Here is a 20082-nt window from a genome sequence, read left to right on the forward strand (position 1 = left end):
TGGCACAAGGCAAGGTAGAGAGGGGTCAGGGTAGGGGCAGCTGGTAGTCAACAACATAGTGTCGAGAGAGAGATGATTTGGGCGAGAGAAAGAAAGTGCAAGAGCCATGGAGATAAATACTGATGAACCGAAAATCATGCAGACGCATGCACGCGCACTCACGCACGCGCACTCACGCACATACACACACACAAGCATGCACACCAGTTGCGGTTGCTGAGGGGAGGACGGCTCATAATAATGGCTGGAATGGAGTGAATGGAATGGAGTGGTATCAAACACGTTTCCATGTATTTGATCCCATTCCATTTAATCCATTCCAGCCATTATTATGAGCTGTCCTCCCCTCAGCAACCTCCACTGATACACATGCACGTTAGCAGACACGCACACACACAAACTCTAATGGGTTATTCAATACTCCTGACTTGGCCAGTTGTGTCTTGGCAACTCAGCGTGATGGTGCAGTCTGACTGGCTGGATTTCTCTGTGTTTAATTGGATTAGGTAAACAATCACGTGACCTTACACAACATTATTCAGGACCAGAGGAGACCAGGTAGGCGCTATCTTAAAGGGACAAAAAAAAAAATGTGTCCCTTGTATTAACTATTTAATAGTGCATTTGTATTGAATTCCAATAACATCGAGCTTGAATGGTTTTATTTATTGCATTACATGTTTAGAAGAAAAGCATTGAGAATCTGCAAAGCACAAAGCTGCCTGACAATATATGCTGCTCTGCCAGCCTGAATGTAACATTCAAAATGTTCAGACGGGGAATGCATTTATGAGAAAAAGACAACTTTTGGATGAGCTTCTACTTAAAACATTGTCACACAATTCCAAACTGTCTGCATAATATATTTTGGCATCTCAAAAAATCTTGACATTTTTTTATGTATTTTTCAGAAAGGTTGGGAATGAAACAATACATGTAGAAACATAAGGTGGTATGGGTAAGGATACTACTGTACCCACAGAGACAGTAGGTAACATTGATGTGGGAAAAGCACTGGAGAGGGTGTGGTTAGTATGGTGTTGGATGAAGGGAGTTCCTCAGAAGCGTGTCTTGAAGCCAAAGAGCTCCACCTTGTCAATGGATCTCTCATTGGAGAACGAGGCTCGGGTGATGCGACAGCTGGGACTCCCCTCCTTACTCAGCCACACCTTCCTGTGCAATTAGGAAGATAGAGAAGGGAAAGAAAGAGACGTTCTGTTATCCACCACCCTCATGTCAATGATGGTCATTTTTTGAGGCAACACACTGCTTCTGTTTCCCATAAGGAATGATCACTCTGCTCTGTTCTTGTGTTGGCTATTTGCTCTAACATAAGCTACTACATGTTTCTCATCTCAACAGCTAACCATGTTCTCTATAGCTTGGGAACATACATTCCATTGCTAAAATGAAATTTGAGAGTTTGAACACGCTCTAGACAGCAGGGAGTCTGAGGTTTTCTGGAGACCCCTCTGTTCAGCAAACAGTGCCTAGGCCAAATAAGGCTTGTCACATGTCAGATGGACACAGGCAATGCAGGCTTTCTAAGAAAGCCAACCCATGGGGGTGACACTAGAACGACTGTATCCACTATAATATAGTCCCTCCTATCCCTTGCAAAACTGGGATTTTTGTCATCTGTTAACAGCTGTGGGCATTCACTAAAACTTCAACCTCTGTTTCAGCCGACTGGTAAAAATGGTTCAGCAACATGATCCTAACCTCTGTCAGCAAAGACAAATGATTCAGCTATAGCCTGAGTCCAAGCCCCAGCCAGCCTCGGTACAGTGCATAGGAGGCAGTTTTTCTTGGCACCATCTCTAGTGTTCTCTATGACAAATGACTTTGGGAAAAGCACAACACAAACATAATCAAGTAAATTGAATTATATAACTCAGCACTGTCTTAAGTCTAAACCTCAGTTGACCATGAGACATGCCTCAGTGAGGAGCAACAGGCAGCGAGCTTACTCTACAGCATGTAGGTCAAGCCCTGGAGACTGAGGCCCTGTCACTCAAGTCGCTGCATGGCCAATATGGGCTACATTATTTCCTAGTCTGTGTAGATTAGTGGAGAGATTGTAGAGGATCAGTGCACCACATGTGGTCATCCTGAAGCACGGTCTGGTGCGACGGGAGTTCAGTCAGATCACAGAGACACAACGCAATAGCTGCCCATAGCGTGCCGGCTGACCGACAGCTGCCTCAATGACAGAGAGCGAGATGAGGGAGAGAGAGAGGGATGAGGCAACATCTCCATCTGCATTCTCTGCTCCGCTCTGCTCCGCTCTGCTCTAGTGTCGCACACAGCCCACAGACTGCTGATTTGACAGCAATCACAGGGCTTAGAGGTTAGCTCTAAGTCGCCCGTTGCATCAGGTAAATATTCATCTCCACTGACTTCACTCTGCAAAATAAAATGGAGGATTGAACCCAAAAGAGTATGAGCATAAGGAGGGTTGTCTATCTACTATATGATGTGTCTGTGGCTATTTCCTTGTTCAAAGCATTTGCTCTTCTTGTCCTGGTAATAGATGGACTTTGATGTTTTTGACTCGTAGGTTGAACCTCTCAAGCAAAGCTACCCGCCAGTCCACCCCCTAATAAGTGAATTATCCCAATTTAGAAGCACATGACTGTGTGAACTGATCTAATAAGCACATGAGAAGAAAACAATGTGGTGTGTTTCAGAGAGAGAGAAAGACAGAGCGAGAGCGACGAGAGAGCAATGACTGTATTTGCTGCTATAACAAGACCTAACGTTGACCATGTGATGGTGGGTTGATAATAATGGCCTGGTCTCTGAGTGAGCACCACCCACTGCATCCACTCTGCCTGACTGCCTGACTGACCAGGCCTCTAGAGGAAAGGACATTTCCTTTTTCCCACACACTTGAGGAAATGAGATAACATAGACCAATGGATGAGAAGGAATTCAATGTGTTTAAAAAAAATGTTCTGCTGCAGAATAAACTAAGGCATTGCATTGTTCCTGGAGAGCAATCTGGAGCAATCTTAACTGGGCCTGGCTGGCTAATGGCTGTGTATGGTTTATAATGAAGTTGGACTTCCAATACTCTGCCAAGGTTACAATTTTTTTTTTATCGCTTTGGTACTATTTTCACAAGTATGTGGTAAAATTGAACAACTCTTAGTACAAAACTCAAAACAGATCATCAAAACTTTAAGCATATTTTCAATTGACTAAGTAAAACACAAAAAATCCCACAGTAACTTTTTCACCAAACCTAATTAGTCATTTCATCTAGAAATACTTTTCACAATGCAATGCTCACAATACATTTCATATGATTCTCTTCTCATTTGTTTAAATACATTTGACCATCACTTAATCCAATTGCGCTTAATGGTTAATCACTGGCCCGGGTTAGGGTATGGCCGGGGTAGGCCGTCATTGTAAATAAGAATTTGTTCTTAACTGACTTGCCTAGTTAAATAAAGGTTCGATAAAAATAAATAAAATAAAATGACATGTATGATACATGATAGCCATAGATAATAACCACTTGTTATTGCTAATTGATTTCACATAGGGGCAACCACAATTGGTCACCATATAGAAGGGTGTGTGTAAACACTTGCACTTTCTTTCAACATGGAGCAGGATAGACAGCAAGGGAGAGGAAGAAATCAAATGGCTCGTGGACAAGGGGCCCCTCAGAGAGGTGGACATCAGAGAGAGGGAAGCAGACGGCGGGAACTGTTGTATCTAATAAAGTCCGGGCCATCGTTGTTGATCATATGGTAAACAGAGGCCTTACCATGGCAGAGGCCCGATTAGTTCACCCCAATCTGAGAAGATCAATTGTCAATTTGATCATGAGAACATTTCGTCAAGAAAACAGGTAAGTCTGCAGGATATGCACTATGCTTTCTAATTACATGTACAGTAAATGACATTGTAATGCATGTAAATTCACAAAACATGTTACAGTATGATCTATTGACAGTATACACTGTTCTACCCTCAGGATTGACAAGACCCCATGGATGTGGCCGTGTGTGAACCGACCGGCAGTGGTGGAAATGATGAGCCTCAATGATGAGCCTCATCCGCCAACGGGCGACCGTTCAAGTGCCTGGACAACGTGGGGAAACATCTCCATGTGCGCAGCTATCTCTGAAGATGGTGTGGTAGGACATAGGCCATTACTTGGATCCTACAAAGCTGCACACCTCATTGTTTCTGTAATAAGGGTCGTCTAAAGGAGACCAAAATGCGGCGTGTGAAGTGCTCATATTACTTTTAATGAAAACACTTAATGAAAACACAGCAAAATAACAAAGCGACCAACAACAGTCCCGTCAGGTACAAACAACGATACAAACAACGAAACGGAAAATAACCACCCACAAAACCCCATGAAAAACAGGCTGCCTAAGTATGGCTTCCAATCAGAGACAACGAAAAACACCTGCCTCTGATTGGAAACCATACCCGGCCACAACATATAAAATACAACATAGAACGACAATCTAGACAACCCACATAGAAAACAGAAAACCCAAAATACATAGACAAAAACACCCCCCTGTCACGCCCTGACCAATCTACTATGGAAAAATGACCTCATACTAAGGTCAGAACGTGACAGTTTCTCAATGAAATTGATCAGACCTGTCAAGGTGAAGGGGTCACCGATGTCATTGTGTGCGACAATGTCAGATTCCACCATGCAGAGGTGGTTCAAGCATGGTTTCGGGCCCATCCCTGATTCGTGACCCTTCACCTGCCTCCATAGTCTCCTTTCCTTAACCCACTTGAGGAATTGGAGGTGGAAGGTATACAATTGCCATCCCCATGAGTTTGCCACCCTCCTTCTGGCCATGGATGAGGCATACGACGACATCAATGCAGACCAATGTCAAGCTTGGATTCGCCATGACAAAAGCTTTTTCACACGGTGCATGAACAACGTTCACTTTGATGTGGATGAGAATTTATGGCCAAATGCTCAAGACAGATTTGATGCAAATGAATGTGTGCTAAATGTTAGGTTTTATTTAAATTTAATTTGTTGAATTTAATTTCGGACATTTGATTAGACAGTACACCTACGTTGCAACTGAAATAAAAGTAACAATTAGCTAATGTCAGGCTGGGTCTGTAGCTAGCTCTATTTGGCATATTCCATAATAAAAAATGTTTATTTGTTAGCTATCTTGTAAAGTGGCTAATTAAAGTAGCCTAACTTTTTCCTGTCTTGCTAGGCAGCTAGAGGGCAAAGTTAGCTTACCTTACAAATGGTGCTCAAATTCTAATACAACTTTGTTATCTAGCCTAGCTATAGTTTGCCATATGACTTTTGGTTTTATATATTTAAATTAAATAATAAAGTTTGCTTACCTTAATAAATTGAAAAATAACATGCTTATTGGTAGGCTATTTGCAAGTTCAACTACCGTCCTGTTGCATCGCCATAATGGAATGGCAGTTTGGTTTTGAATCAGAATGGCAGTTAAATCTAGAGACCCTTTATATCTATGAGTGTATGCTTTTATTAAACACATCATTTCCTCTTGCTTCTAGCTAGCATTTAGTTTGCAACAGCACAGCTTTGTATGAACCTTGCAGTTTGCCAATCCGACATTGGCAGCAATGTTGCAAAATGCGAATTCGATCTCCCCCTGGCAAAGATAGTTAATGTGGTCAGATGTCAGCTAACCATTTTTCTGACCAGGTGAAATTATGCAGCATCATTAATGTGGACATGAATGTCAATGCAAAATAGCTAAAATGAATTTAAAGGGAGCTAGTTAACTGTAATTTCAGAGTTTGATTTGACTGTGTTAGCTTTTGTTAGCTGTTGTTTGCTAAAATCCACATTACATTCAAGGTTATTTGCCTTCACTGGGTATACAGTGTCTTCGGAAAGTATTCAGACCCCTTGACTTTTTACACATTTTGTTACGTTACAGCCTTATTCTAAAATGTATTAAATACATTTTACATTTACATTTTAGTCATTTAGCAGACGCTCTTATCCAGAGCGACTTACAGTAGTGAATGCATACATTTCATACATTTCATTTCATACATTTTGTTTCTTTATTTTTTCTCTGTGCTGGCCCCCCGTGGGAATCGAACCCACAACCCTGGCGTTGCAAACACCATGCTCTACCAACTGAGCTACAGGGAATAAAAATCCTCAACAATCTACACACAACACACCATTATGACAAAGCAAAAACAGGTTTTTAAAAACACCTTCTTTACTGTAAGTATTCAGACCCTTTACTAAAAGACTCGAAGTTGAGCTCAGGTGCATCCTGTTTCCATTGATCATTCTTGAGATGTTTCTACAACTTGATTTGTGTCCATGTGTGTTACATTTAATTGATTGTACATGATCTAGAAAGGCAGATACCTGTCTATATAAGGTCCCACAGTTAACAGTGCATGTCAGAGCAAAAACCAAGCCATGAGGTCGAAGGAATTGTCCGTAGAGCTCCGAGACATAGAGCTCCGAGATTGTGTTGAGGCACGGATCTGGGGAAGGGTACCAAAAGATTTCTGCAGCATTGAAGGTCCCCAAAAACACAGTGGCCTCCATCATTCTTAAATTGAAGTAGTTTGTAACCACCAAGACTAGAGCTGGCCGCCCGGCCAAACTGAGCAATCGGGGGAGAAGGGCCTTGGTCAGGGAGATGACCAAGAACCTGATGGTCACTATGACAGAGCTCCAGAGTTCCTCTGTGGAGATGGGAGAACCTTCCAGAAGGATAACCATCTCTGCAGCACTCCACCAATCAGGCCTTTATGGTAGAGGGGCCAGACAGAAGCCACTCCTCAGTAAAAGGCACATGACAGCCCACTTGGAGAATGCCAAAAGGCACCAAAAGACTCTCAGACCATGAGAAACAAGATTCTCTGGTCTGATGAAACCAACATTGAACTCTTTGGCCTGAATACCAAGCATCATGTCTGGAGGGAACCTGGCATCATCCCTATGGTGAAGCATGGTGGTGGCAGGGACTGGGAGACTAGTCAGGATCGAGGCAAAGATGAACAGAGCAAAGTACCGAGAGCTCCTTGATGAAAACCTGCTCCAGAGCACTCAGGAACTCAGACTGGGGTGAAGGTTTACAACAACCCTAAGCACCCAGCCAAGACAACACACAAGTGGCTCCGGGACAAGTCTCTGAATGTCCTTGAGTGGCACAGCCAGAGCCCGGACTTGAACCCGATCGAACATCTCTGGAGAGACCTGAAAATAGCTGTGCAGCAAAGCTCCCCATCCAACCTGAAATAGCTTGAGAGGATCTACAGAGAAGAATTGGAGAAACTCCCCAAATACAGGTGTGCCAAACTTGTAGCGTCATACCCAAGAAGATTCGATTGCAATCTCTGCCAAAGGTGCTTCAACAAAGTACTGCATAAAGGGTCTGAGTACTTATGTAAATTAGGATATTTCAGTTTCGTAGTTTTTATAAATTAGCAAACATTTCTAAAAAATTGTTTTTGCTTTGTCATTATGGGGTATTGTGTGTAGATTGATGAGGCGGGAAAATGATATAATCTTAGAATAAGACTGTAACCTAACAAAATGTGGAAAAAGTCAAAGGGTCTGAATACTTTCCGATGGCACTGTAAGTGTATTGCTTAATGTGAACTGTAATCTACTGTAATTTACAGTACTGTAGCATAGTACTTTTAAGGCTGATTTGAAACACATATTGAATTGTTTGCTATTGGATTAACTGGTAATTAAAATTACTAAATTGAAAAGATGTCATGTTGTAGTTTGGTGATTAAACCAATGTTTCACTCAAAACCGGTCATTGTTTATTCATTTTGATTGTAAATATCTCTCACCACACAACCATTGAGTCAAAATATATGTGTATTGTGAAATGTAATGAGAAGAATGGATGCTTTACAAGTGTGACCAGGGTGGAATTTTGTGAAAATGTACCACATACTTGTGAAGAGTACCAAAGAGATTCAAAACAGTACCAAAGCGATTAAAAACTAACAGTGCCAGGCCAGCTAGAACATTTCCTGCTTAAAAGATCCAGGGTGACACAGTAAAATAAAACAAACTATGTTATGTTAATATGTATGGATTATAATGTGGGATGGCTGATTCGAACTGTACCCTTCAATTGTAGCCTAGTCTTCCAATTGGTAAAATACTTTACATTTCAGGATTTAAAAAGAGCAATAAGCAGCAGGAAATATTATGGAATGTACATTTGATGTAAGTGAGAGTTAGCCATCTGTGGGAGTGGCTGATACTCTGAACACAGCCACATCCCTGATGTCAACATGCTCCCAGTATGAACGCTTGAAAGTCCCTGAGCTTATGGGAGGAGAGCGCAGGGGGAGGGAGCTCTAGCAGGAGGGGATATACTGACCTCATATGTACTGTTCATACAAGCACAATATCGCCCCTCTGTAACTTCTGAATTCATATACAGAGGAATTCCTCATGCGAGAGCTTAGGTATGGTAGGGTGTGTGTGTTTTCTAAGGGAAGTGTGTGTTCTCTGAGTGATGAATGTGAAGAGGGTATGAGATGAGCAGTGTCAGTTCTAGAATTGTGCCAACATCGATTCCTTACTGACTGATGGATGTTTGTTCACTAAGAGATAAAGCATCCTAAACAGCAGCTTTATCCAAAACCCTTCCAGAGGAAATCTTACCATTGGAGCAGGAGGAGGTCAAAATGAAACATCTGGGCCAGTCTGAGCTTCATAACAGGCTGAAAACCCCTGTCCCCAAACAGTCATCAGCCCAACAGCTGCATGCAGTGCATTACACATAGCTGCAGTGAATAGGGGGCGTAGTGGCATTCCTATAGAGAGCTTTAGAGAGGACTAAGGCTTTAGTTGGGGCTCCATCAAAACAGGGCTAAGAGGGATTAAATGAGCCAGAATCCAGACCATCTGTGTCCCCGCCGTGCCACTCGCTGACCAGCGATCTCAGCCGCCATGGACAGAGACCTTGGGGAAAACAGTGGCACCTACAGCCACACCCCTCCACTGCCCTGTTCCTCCATCTAACTACTTTATCATCCTCCCTCATCACCCTCTGCTTCTCCCTCTCTTGTTCTCATTCTATCCCCATCTCTCATCATCTCGTATAGATGAACTCAATCTCCCTCCCTCTCTCTCCCTTAATCCATCTTTCAGTTTCTCCCTTTCGCTTTCTCTAATTTCCTCTCCCTCTGTCACTCTCCCTCCCTCTCTTGAACAATCATCCCTCCCTCCCTCCTAGTGGTGGTTTGTAGGTCTCTTCCTACACAGAAGTTGTTCTGATTTGGGTCACACGACTCAGGAGAGAGAAGAGCTATATTAGTTATAGCAGGCAGCAGGTCAGTCCCACAGTGCTGCATACATGGTACAACTGATACAGAGCGCGAAAACACCATCCACTTTCTCGCAGTCTACAAAACACACCCAGGAACACATGTGCTTTCTGTGATGACTTTCATTGATTTTAAGGATGAGAGAACCCTGTGTGTGACACATAAAAACAATATGCCACTCCCTGTCTGATACAGCCTACTTCTAGCTTGATTTCAGTGGTGGCTTTGCTGTTCTATACATATAAGTTATTTTTGACATACCAATAAGCAATATGATCCAAACACAGAACAGAGTAGGATAGGGAAAGAGCAGTGGAAAATGAGGGAAAAAAGGCCAAATGCAGGTACGTGGGTGGGTACATTTCAGTCATTTTGCAAATGCTCTTATCCAGAGCGATTTACAGGAGGAGCACAGAAAGATTTTTCACCTAGTCAGCTCAGCGATTCGACCCAGCGACAATTTGGTTACCGGCCCAACACTCTCAACCGCCAGGCTACCTGTCGCCGGGGATACTGGGTATAGCTTCAGAGAAAATCAAAAACACTCTATTTCAAGGCAAGAGCTCAGCTGCATACTGTCCAATAGCTTCAGACATGATTATTTGTCAACCTTGTTAAAGAAATAATCTTGTTGATGATCTGAGTAGAATACATCGTAGCTGTATGGCTGATTGAATTATCTCAATAGGGATGGATGCAGCAGCCATGCAGATATGATCTGGGCACAATAGTAGGGCGAGTTCATCCATCCACCCAGAATTCTGTGGCCTAAAATAACAATTAGGAAGGAAATCATGTCATATTAGGGAACACAAAAGCTGACTGATACTGGCCAAACCACTCTCTCTCTCCTCACCAGACAGCGTAAATTGGGGATAATTCCTTTAGGGCTCTTTAAATAGAGGTTTTATGGCCCAGGAATGACACTGTTACCATAGCAGCATGCACAGCTGGACCTTGTGAGTAGGCACTTGGGTTTCGTTTGCATTGTCACTGATCCCAGAACACTCAACAGAGCTGAGCTCAGGAAGAGATGACCCCTGCTGAGTCCCAAAGACACTGTTCTGTTTTTTTCTGCTTCAACTGTCTGTGGAGAAACAGGATCAGCTGTTACACTCATGTACTTGTCGTAAAAGAAAACAACACACAAACACCTGCACGCACGCACACAGCAATGTGTATCCCTCATGAAAGGGGAGGTGTGATCTGTGAAGGCTTGGCATTTCCAAAGAGCGTGCTCTACACCAATTAAAGAGAAAAGATGTAAAGCTCGGTTTTGGCTCACATTGACAGAGGTCTTGAAAGACGGAAGTTAACTAAAAACTAAAATCATTTTGATCTGTGAAAACTTTGTCTCCTACAGTATATCAACAACGTGTGTGTGTATGTGTGTGTGTTTAGTCACAAGAATTTCTGGGCGTAGTGATGAGATACAGTAAGCATTAGAGAGGGTGTGCGGCTGGGTGGGTGTGTGGAGCAGCTTCTCATAGCTCTCTGTGGAACACACTTGAGATTATGAGGTCATCTCTGTGACCTGCCTCCACCCCGATGACATCAGATTCACATCTGGATGAGAGACCAACCCCCGGACCCCAGTCCTGTCGGTGAGATTATCTCTACCAAGAAACTCACTCCCTGGCCAATCGATGAGAGAAAGAGCGAGAGAGCAAGAGAGAGCGATAACGAGAGAGAGCAAGAGAACGAAAGAGCAGTGTTGAGAGAGGAGAAGGAAGAAAATGTAGAAAAAGAGAAATAGAGCAGACAGTCGCAGGTTTCCATCACCTCCCCAAACGGACTCTCAAAGGGAACATTTGTGACAAACTCTGACAATAAGAAACACATTAGCCATAGTAATCACCTTACGTGTGAGCCAACACCAACAACAACAACAATTAACAGCTCATATCACACCAACACACAAAGATCAGTCAAAATAATAGGTCTGGATAATAGCACTTAACTTGGAAGGAAAATGCAGTTTGAATAGTGTGATATTTCTCTCCCAGAGAAACTGAATGTATCAGGACGTTCTAGTGGAAGGCTATGCCAAAACGGTATCTCATCATTACAGAATGTGCAGGCAGTGGTCTGTGATTGCCCTGCCCACCAGAACAGAGGAAAATAAAGCCAATCATATCTATGGGGCAAGACAGACTCGAGGATTGTGAGGATTGTAAAAACAATCACTGAGTGAAGTGTGACTCCAAAAAGTCTAAATTCTATTGAGTTTAGCTTCCGCTATAACACGACTATGGAATGCTGGAACTGGTCTATATAGGGTAATAGTGCCACCTGCTGGTATAATAACAGAAAAACATTAAAGGCAGTGCTTGACTTGGACTGAAATACGTGCCGGTATTCATTTTGGGTGCTGGTACTGTTTACATTTAGGTGCAGGAGCTACACAATACTTTTGAGCTAATATTCTATAAGTGAAATAGGAGCTCAAGCAGTAGAAAAGCTCAAGTGAGCTCCTGCCCAAGTTAAGCCCTTATTAAAGGCCCAATGCAGCCGTTTTTATCTCAATATCAAATTATTTCTGGATAACAATTAAGTACCTTACTGTTATTTTGTTCAATTAAAATGGTCAAAATGGTCTTAGCAAATAGCAATTTCTCAAGCAACAATTTTGCTAGGACTGTCTGGGAGTGGTCTGAGTTAGGGGCCTAATTGGATGAGCCTAATGGGAGTTTTCAGGTTACAGATCCCTATCTGTTATTGGCAGAGGTTTGAAACTGTCTTTATTATTGGTATATTAACTTATACCGCCTGGTGATGTCGCCAGACAGGCTACAACTCCATCCCACCAAAACGTCGGCACCAACGATGTTAGGATGAAACAGTCAGAGGTCACCAAGCACAACATAGCTTCAGCGTGTAAATCAGCTAGAAAGATGTGTCAGCATCAATTAATTGTCTCTGCCCCCCTCCCAGTTAGGGGGAGTGATGAGCTCTACAACAGAGTCTCACAACTCAATCGCTGGTTGAAAACGGTTTTCTGCCCCTCCCAAAAGATAGAATTTGTAGATAATTGGCCCTCTTTCTGGGACTCACCCACAAACAGGCCCAAGCCTGGCCTGGAGGGGTGCTCCCCTCCATCCTAGCTGGAGGGGTGCTCTCATCTTATCTATGAACATAGACAGGGCTCTAACTCCTCTAGCTCCACAATGAAATAGGGTGCAGGCCAGGCAGCAGGCTGTTAGCCAGCCTGCCAGCTTAGTGGAGTCTGCCACTAGCACAGTCAGTGTAGTCAGCTCAGCTATCCCCATTGAGACCGTGTCTGTGCCTCGACCTAGGTTGGGCAAAATTAAAGATGGCGGTGTTCGCCTTAGCAATCTCACTAGAATAAAGACCTCCTCCATCCCTGCCATTATTGAAAGAGATTGAGATACCTCACATCTCAAAATAGGGCTACTTAATGTTAGATCCCTCACTTCCAAGGCAGTTATAATCAATGAACTAATCACTAATCATAATCTTGATGTGATTGGCCTGACTGAAACATGGCTTAAGCCTGATGAATTTACTGTGTTAAATGAGGCCTCACCCCCTGGTTACACAAGTGACCATATCCCCCGTGCATCCCGCAATGGCGGAAGTGTTGCTAACATTTACGATAGCAAATTTCAATTTACAAAAACAAACAACGACGTTTTCATCTTTTGAGCTTCTAGTCATGAAATCTATGCAGCCTACTCAATCACTTTTTATAACTACTGTTTACAGGCCTCCTGGGCCATATGCAGCGTTCCTCACTGAGTTCCCTGAATTCCTATCGGACCTTGTAGTCATCGCAGATAATATTCTAATTTTTTGTGACTTTAATATTCACATGGAAAAGTCCACAGACACACTCCAAAAGGCTTTCGGAGCCATCATCGACTCAGTGGGTTTTGTCCAACATAGCCTTCCCTGTAGCTCAGTTGGTAGAGCATGGTGTTTGCAACGCCAGGGTTGTGGGTTTGATTCCCACGGGGGGCCAGTACAAAAAAAAAAAAAAAAAGAAATGTATGAAATTGTATGAAATGTATGCATTCACTAGTGTAAGTCGCTCTGGATAAGAGTGTCTGCTAAATGACTAAAATGTAAATGTAAAATGTCTCTGGACCTATTCACTGCCACAGTCATACTCTGGACCTACTTTTGTCCCATGGAATAAATGTTGTGGATCTTAATGTTTTTCCTCATAATCCAGGACTATCGGACCACCATTTTATTACATTTGCAATCGCAACAAATAATCTGCTCAGACCCCAAACAAGGAGCATTAAAAGTCGTGCTATAAATTCTCAGACAACCAAAAGATTCCTTGATGCCCTTCCAGAATCCCTCTGCCTGCCCAAGGACGTCAGAGGACAAAAATCAGTTAACCACCTAACTGAGGAACTCAATTTAACCTTGCGCAATACCCTAGATGCGGTTGCACCCCTAAAAACTAAAAACATTTGTCATAAGAAACTAGCTCCCTGGTATACAGAAAATACACAAGCTCTGAAGCAAGCTTCCAGAAAATTGGAACGGAAATGGCGCCACACCAAACTGGAAGTCTTCCGACTAGCTTGGAAAGACAGTACCGTGCAGTGTCGAAGAGCCCTCACTGCTGCTCGATCATCCTATTTTTCCAACTTAATTGAGGAAAATAAGAACAATCCGAAATTTATTTTTGATACTGTCGCAAAGCTAACTAAAAAGCAGCATTCCCCAAGAGAGGATGGCTTTCACTTCAGCAGTAATGAAATCATGAACTTCTTTGAGGAAAAGATCATGATCATTAGAAAGCAAATTACGGACTCCTCTTTAAATCTGCGTATTCCTCCAAAGCTCCGTTGTCCTGAGTCTGCACAACTCTGCCAGGACCTAGGATCAAGGGAGACACTAAAGTGTTTTAGTACTATATCTCTTGACACAATGATGAAAATAATCATGGCCTCTAAACCTTCAAGCTGCATACTGAACCCTATTCCAACTAAACTACTGAAAGAGCTGCTTCCTGTGCTTGGCCCTCCTATGTTGAACATAATAAACGGCTCTCTATCCACCGGATGTGTACCAAAGTCACTAAAAGTGACAGTAATAAAGCCTCTCTTGAAAAAGCCAAATCCTGACCCAGAAATTATAAAAAACTATCGGCCTATATCGAATCTTCCATTCCTCTCAAAAAAATTGAAAAAGCTGTTGCGCAGCAACTCACTTCCTTCCTGAAGACAAACAATGTATACGAAATGCTTCAGTCTGGTTTTAGACCCCATCATAGCACTGAGACTGCACTTGTGAAGGTGGTAAATGACCTTTTAATGACGTCAGACCGAGGCTCTGCATCTGTCCTCGTGCTCCTAGATCTTAGTGCTGCTTTTGATACCATCGATCACCACATTCTTTTGGAGAGATTGGAAACCCAAATTGGTCTACATGGACAAGTTCTGGCCTGGTTTAGATCTTATCTGTCAGAAAGATATCAGTTTGTCTCTGTGAATGGTTTGTCCTCTGACAAATCAACTGTAAATTTCGGTGTTCCTCAAGGTTCCGTTTTAGGACCACTATAGTTTTCACTATATATTTTACCTCTTGGGGATGTCATTCGAAAACATAATGTTAAATTTCACTGCTATGCGGATGACACACAGCTGTACATTTCAATGAAACATGGTGAAGCCCGCAAAATTGCCCTCGCTAGAAGCCTGTGTTTCAGACATAAGGAAGTGGATGGCTGCAAACTTTATACTTTTAAACTCGGACAAAACAGAGATGCTTGTTCTAGGTCCCAAGAAACAAAGAGATCTTCTGTTGAATCTGACAATTCATCTGGATGGTTGTACAGTCGTCTCAAATAACACTGTGAAGGACCTCGGCGTTACTCTGGACCCTGATCTCTCTTTTGAAGAACATATCAAGACTGTTTCAAGGACAGCTTTTTTCCATCTACGTAACATTGCAAAAATCAGAAACGTTCTGTCCAAAAATGATGCAGAAAAATTAATCCATGCTTTTGTTACTTCTAGGTTGGACTACTGCAATGCTCTACTTTCCGGCTACCCGGTGCGGCACTTGAGTGGGTTGAGTCACTGACGTGGTCTTCCTGTCTGGGTTGGCGCCCCCCCTTGGGTTGTGCCGTGGCGGAGATCTCTGTGGGCTATACTCGGCCTTGTCTCAGGATGGTAAGTTGGTGGTTGGAAATATCCCTCCAGTGGTGTGGGGGCTGTGCTTTGGCAAAGTAGGTGGGGTTATATCCTGCCTGTTTGGCCCTGTCCGGGGGTTTCATCGGATGGGGCCACAGTGTCTCCTGACCCCTCCTGTCTCAGCCTCCAGTATTTATGCTGCAGTAGTTTATGTGTCGGGGGGCTAGGGTCAGTCTGTTACATCTGGAGTATTTCTCTTGTCTTTTCCGGTGTCCTGTGTGAATTTAAATATGCTCTCTCTAATTCTCTCTTTCTCTCTTTCTTTATTTCTTTCTCTCTCTCGGAGGACCTGAGCCCTAGGACCATGCCTCAGGACTACCTGGCATGATGACTCCTTGCTGTCCCCAGTCCACCTGGCCGTGCTGCTGGAACCCTGACCTGTTCACCGGATGTGCTACCTGTCCCAGACCTGCTGTCCCAGACCTGCTGGAACCCTGACCTGTTCACTGGACGTGCTACCTGTCCCAGACCTGCTGTTTTCAACTCTCTAGAGACAGCAGGAGCGGTAGAGATACTCTCAAAGATCGGCTATGAAAAAGCCAACTGACACTTACTCTTGAGTTGCTGACTTGTTGCACCCTCGACAACTACTATGATTATTATTATTTGACCATTCTGGTCATTTATGAACATTTGAACATCTTGGCCATGTTCTGTTATAATCTCCACCCGGCACAGCCAGAAGAGGACTGGCCACCCCTCATAGCCTGGTTCCTCTCTAGGTTTCTTCCTAGGTTTTGGCCTTTCTAGGGAGTTTTTCCTAGCCACCGTGCTTCTACACCTGCATTGCTTGCTGTTTGGGGTTTTAGGCTGGGTTTCTGTACAGCACTTTGAGATATCAGCTGATGTAAGAAGAGCTATATAAATAAATTGTAGAATTTTTTTTTTTTACCAAAACAGGCTGAAATTTCAGGTATTCTTTTCAAATAGCTCTTACGCCAAAATGGCATTATCATAATTTTCTCAATTTCACAGTATTATTCCAACCTCATAGTGTGGAAATATATACTGAGTATACCAAACATTAGAAACTCTCCTAATATTGAGTTGCGTTCCACAGGGATGCTGGCCCATGTTGTCTCCGATGCTTACCACAGTTGTGTCACGTCTGCTTCCGCTCTTTCCTCCCCTTGGCGCTTGAGGTTGCCAGGTTGGCCTTCGTCACACACTCCTGCCATCCATCACGCACACCTGCCTTCACTCGTCACGCGCATTAGCGTTAGTGGACTCACCTGGACTCACTTATCCCCTGTTCATTTCCTCCCCTATATTTGTCAGTTCCCCAGTTCTGTTCCCCGCTGCTGTATTGTTTTTGTCTTTTTGTCTCGTTACATGCCCATCTTTATTAAATGTTTTACTTCCCATACCTGCTTCGTCTCTCCAGCGTCATCGCATGTGACAAGTTGTATCAAGTTGGCTGGATGTCCTTTGGGTGGTGAACTATTCTTGATACACACAGGAAACTGTTGACCGTGGAAAACCCAGCAGCGGTGCAGTTCTTGACACAAACCGGTGCGCCTGGCACCTACTACCATACCCCGTTCAAAGGCACTTAAAACTTTTTTCTTGCCCATTCACCCTCTGAATGGCACACATACACAATCCATGTCTCAATTGTCTCGAGCCTTAAAAATCCTTCTTTAACCTGTCTCCTCCCCTTCATCTACACTGATTGAAGTGGATTTAACAAGTGACATCAATAAGCGATCATAGCTTTCACCTGGATTCACCTGGTCAGTGTATGTCATGGAAAGAGCAAGTGTTCTTAATGTTTTGTATAGTCAGTGTATATAAAACACAGAGCCTTTAAGACAGATCAGCGATGGGAGGGGATGATTGGCACGGCATTCTGTTCACTTTTAGAAAGGGTTGAAAATGGTTAGAACATTTTCAAAGTCCATATTTCAATGCAAAATAAGACTGTTGTTCCTACTGCCTTACATTTTCTTCTTTCACTCTGTGGAGCTTTTACTGTGTTCAGAGCCTTGGTTAGCATGGAGTGTTTTTTCAATGCAGTAGATAGGGGTGTAGGACTTACATCTCACAGATCATGTCTGCAGGCCCCTGTACCTGGCCGACCACAGTGCCCTTGTTGGTGTTCTTCACCCAGCCACACAGACCCAATCTCAGACCCTCCTTTTCTGTGTACTGTAGAGAAGATGAGAGAGAGAGAGACAGCAATGAACACGATTCATACAGTCATGAGTGATATCACTAGGCACTATACTGTTGATTTTTTTTATTATTATTTTTATTTCACCTTTATTTAACCAGGTAAGCTAGTTGAGAACAAGTTCTCATTTACAACTGCGACCTTGCCAAGATAAAGCAAAGCAGTGCGACAGAAACAACAACACAGAGTTACACATGGAATAAACAAGTTGGCATCTCCTCTATGAAAGTGCGAGGGGTGGGCACTTAATTTAGCAGAGTAGAATTGTTATTCTTTTCATTTGACTGAAATTCAGTTATAGGGTCTTGTAGGAGAAACGTACCATTCTGAAACAGACCCCTACAAGAAACAGAGAAAACGTGATTACTGACAAATATAATAGGCTATATCACTTATTAGCTTAAACAGTTGACTGAGTCTTCACTTATGATGATAGGTTCCATATTGACTGTACTAAGAATTCTGTGGGTGTAAACAAATAACTAACTGCAGGATTGTAAACAAAATGTGGGTGTAATAATGCAGCAGCAAGCTCTTAGGTTGTTAGAACATGTAGGCTATGTGTCATTGAAGGCAAGTGTAAATCAGAGACTCTTAACAAGCAAGTGTTACTTTGCTTATTTAGTGAAGTGCACTACGCTTAAAAATACACAGAGCAATGGACACTTGCAAGAACCTAAATTAAGAAACGCAGATCATTTAACAGTATGGTCACTCACGACGGGAATACTGTGCAATTAATAATTACAAGCAACTTGAAGACACCAACCTTGGACATGACCAAATATCTCAAAATCTACGGAACACAATTTTGCACCAGCTGCGTCATTGGACATGGTGAATTTAACAGTTGTCCAGAATAATGTCAGGAGGAACTGGCAACAGAAAAGCTTGAGCCACTTTGTCCACTAGATGGCAGACAAACCATCCTGTCTCATTTGGCCCACAACTCTATTGCTGTTTTTAGGCATATTTCCTAAAACACTCATATCTTGGATAACCATGGTAAATGCCAGCCATTGGAAAAAAAGCACCCAAGCAAAACACAGTCAATTGTCTGTATTAGTGAGGATGAAAAATAACATTTAGGTGAAGGTTCAGCAAATGACTGGCATTATCTGATGGAAACAAGTTGATTTGATAGATCCCCCCGGGTCTGAAATGACATACAAACAAACATAACCTACTTAACCTGTAAAATACAGTGCAGAGCGGCTATATACCCAACACATACAAATAAATACACGTGTAAATCAGATGAATGCACACACATGCACACACACACACACACACACACACACACACACACACACACACACACACACCACACACACACACACACACACACACACACACACACACACACACACACACACACACACACACACAGCAAGCACAGAGATACTGATGCACATCAGAACAGCACAGCAGTAAAACTCATATTATATTCAGAAAAAATCTGAAAAGAATGCTTAGTCACAAAATAGCTTGTTTGTAGAGGCTTATTAGATAAATGACCCATGCAATCTTGGTAGCTAACCACCACAACCCTGCAGCTGTTTGCTAACTTTAAGCTTCATCTATACCTGCAGCTGTCTAGCGCATGTCTCAGGCTGATATACCGGCTAACATGTAGCTACCTATCTGAGCTACCAGTAACTAGAATACAGTGTTAACCTGGGGCTAAATGATAACTAGAGCTCTCTGCCAACCTGGGGCCCCTTAGCTATGACCTGCAGCTACCTGCTGACTCAGAAACATGAGGAGAACTGGACTCCTGATTGAACTTTGCCTGCAGCATCAACACCATACTGACTTTGAGGGCAAAAGTATAAATAGCACAAATGTGCAATTTCTTAACCTGTGGAATGAATTTCCACTCCAGATCCCAGAAAATAAATCCTGCCACCCACATTGACTCACAACCCAGGCAATACTCATATTACTTATCCAAGGGAATACAGTTACTTTAAAATATATTCATATTTACTACCACTTTCAAATTAAAATACAATTCTTGTACAAAATATCCAGTAGAAAAATTGTATTTGCATAAGTATTACCCCATTATATTCTAAACATGAACTGATACTTTCCGGTTTAGAAAAGTGAACCTTTATGCTCAAGCCCAGAACATCCATGTGCTTCCTCCTACAGCAAATACCATCCGTAGGTTCACAGTGGGTGTAATAACGCAGCAACAAGCTCTTAGGTTGTTAGAATCATTATGCTATGTGTCCCTGTCCATACATCCAGCTGGGTTCTCAGTACATCGTGCAGACAGGAATAAAGAACTCTCCGGGAAGAAGAAAGGCGGTGGTGTATGTTTCATAATTAACTACTCATGGTGTGATTGTGATAACGTAGAGGAGCTCAAGTCCTTTTGTTCACCCGACCTAGAAT

At 42.8% G+C, this 20082-nt stretch overlaps 1 protein-coding gene across 2 annotated transcripts; it reads right to left on the reverse strand.

Annotated features, from left to right (window-relative positions):
• Positions 1-559: 559 nt before the first annotated feature.
• Positions 560-18556, reverse strand: LOC106608078 (acylphosphatase-2). Of its 2 annotated transcripts, XM_014205778.3 has the most exons (4): positions 18449-18556; positions 18002-18018; positions 17545-17654; positions 560-1173 (listed from the first exon to the last, which is right to left on the reverse strand). In XM_014205778.3, exons 1-4 carry the CDS (start codon positions 18513-18515, stop codon positions 1059-1061), a joined length of 309 nt encoding a protein of 102 aa, XP_014061253.1. In that variant the 5' UTR covers positions 18516-18556; the 3' UTR covers positions 560-1058. The 2 variants fall into 2 exon arrangements, 1 of the variants encoding a protein (XP_014061253.1); XR_001329376.3 differs by lacking the exons at positions 17545-17654; positions 18002-18018; positions 18449-18556 and adding an exon at positions 5368-5546 and having other exon boundaries at positions 1086-1173.
• Positions 18557-20082: the final 1526 nt, after the last annotated feature.

The sequence above is a fragment of the Salmo salar genome, chromosome 01 (assembly GCF_965601325.2).
Source record: "Salmo salar chromosome 01, fSalSal1, whole genome shotgun sequence".
NCBI classification, from domain to species: Eukaryota; Metazoa; Chordata; class Actinopteri; order Salmoniformes; family Salmonidae; genus Salmo; species Salmo salar.

Bases quoted from the DNA above. Each gene is read 5' to 3' on its own strand.
- LOC106608078 (XM_014205778.3), bottom strand. From the start codon at position 18,515: ATGTCCAATGACGCAGCTGGTGCAAAATTGTGTTCCGTAGATTTTGAG. The intron at 1,174-17,544 runs GTAAGTCCTACA...CTAATTGCACAG, and splicing joins GCAGACATGATCTGTGAGAT to GAAGGTGTGGCTGAGTAAGG.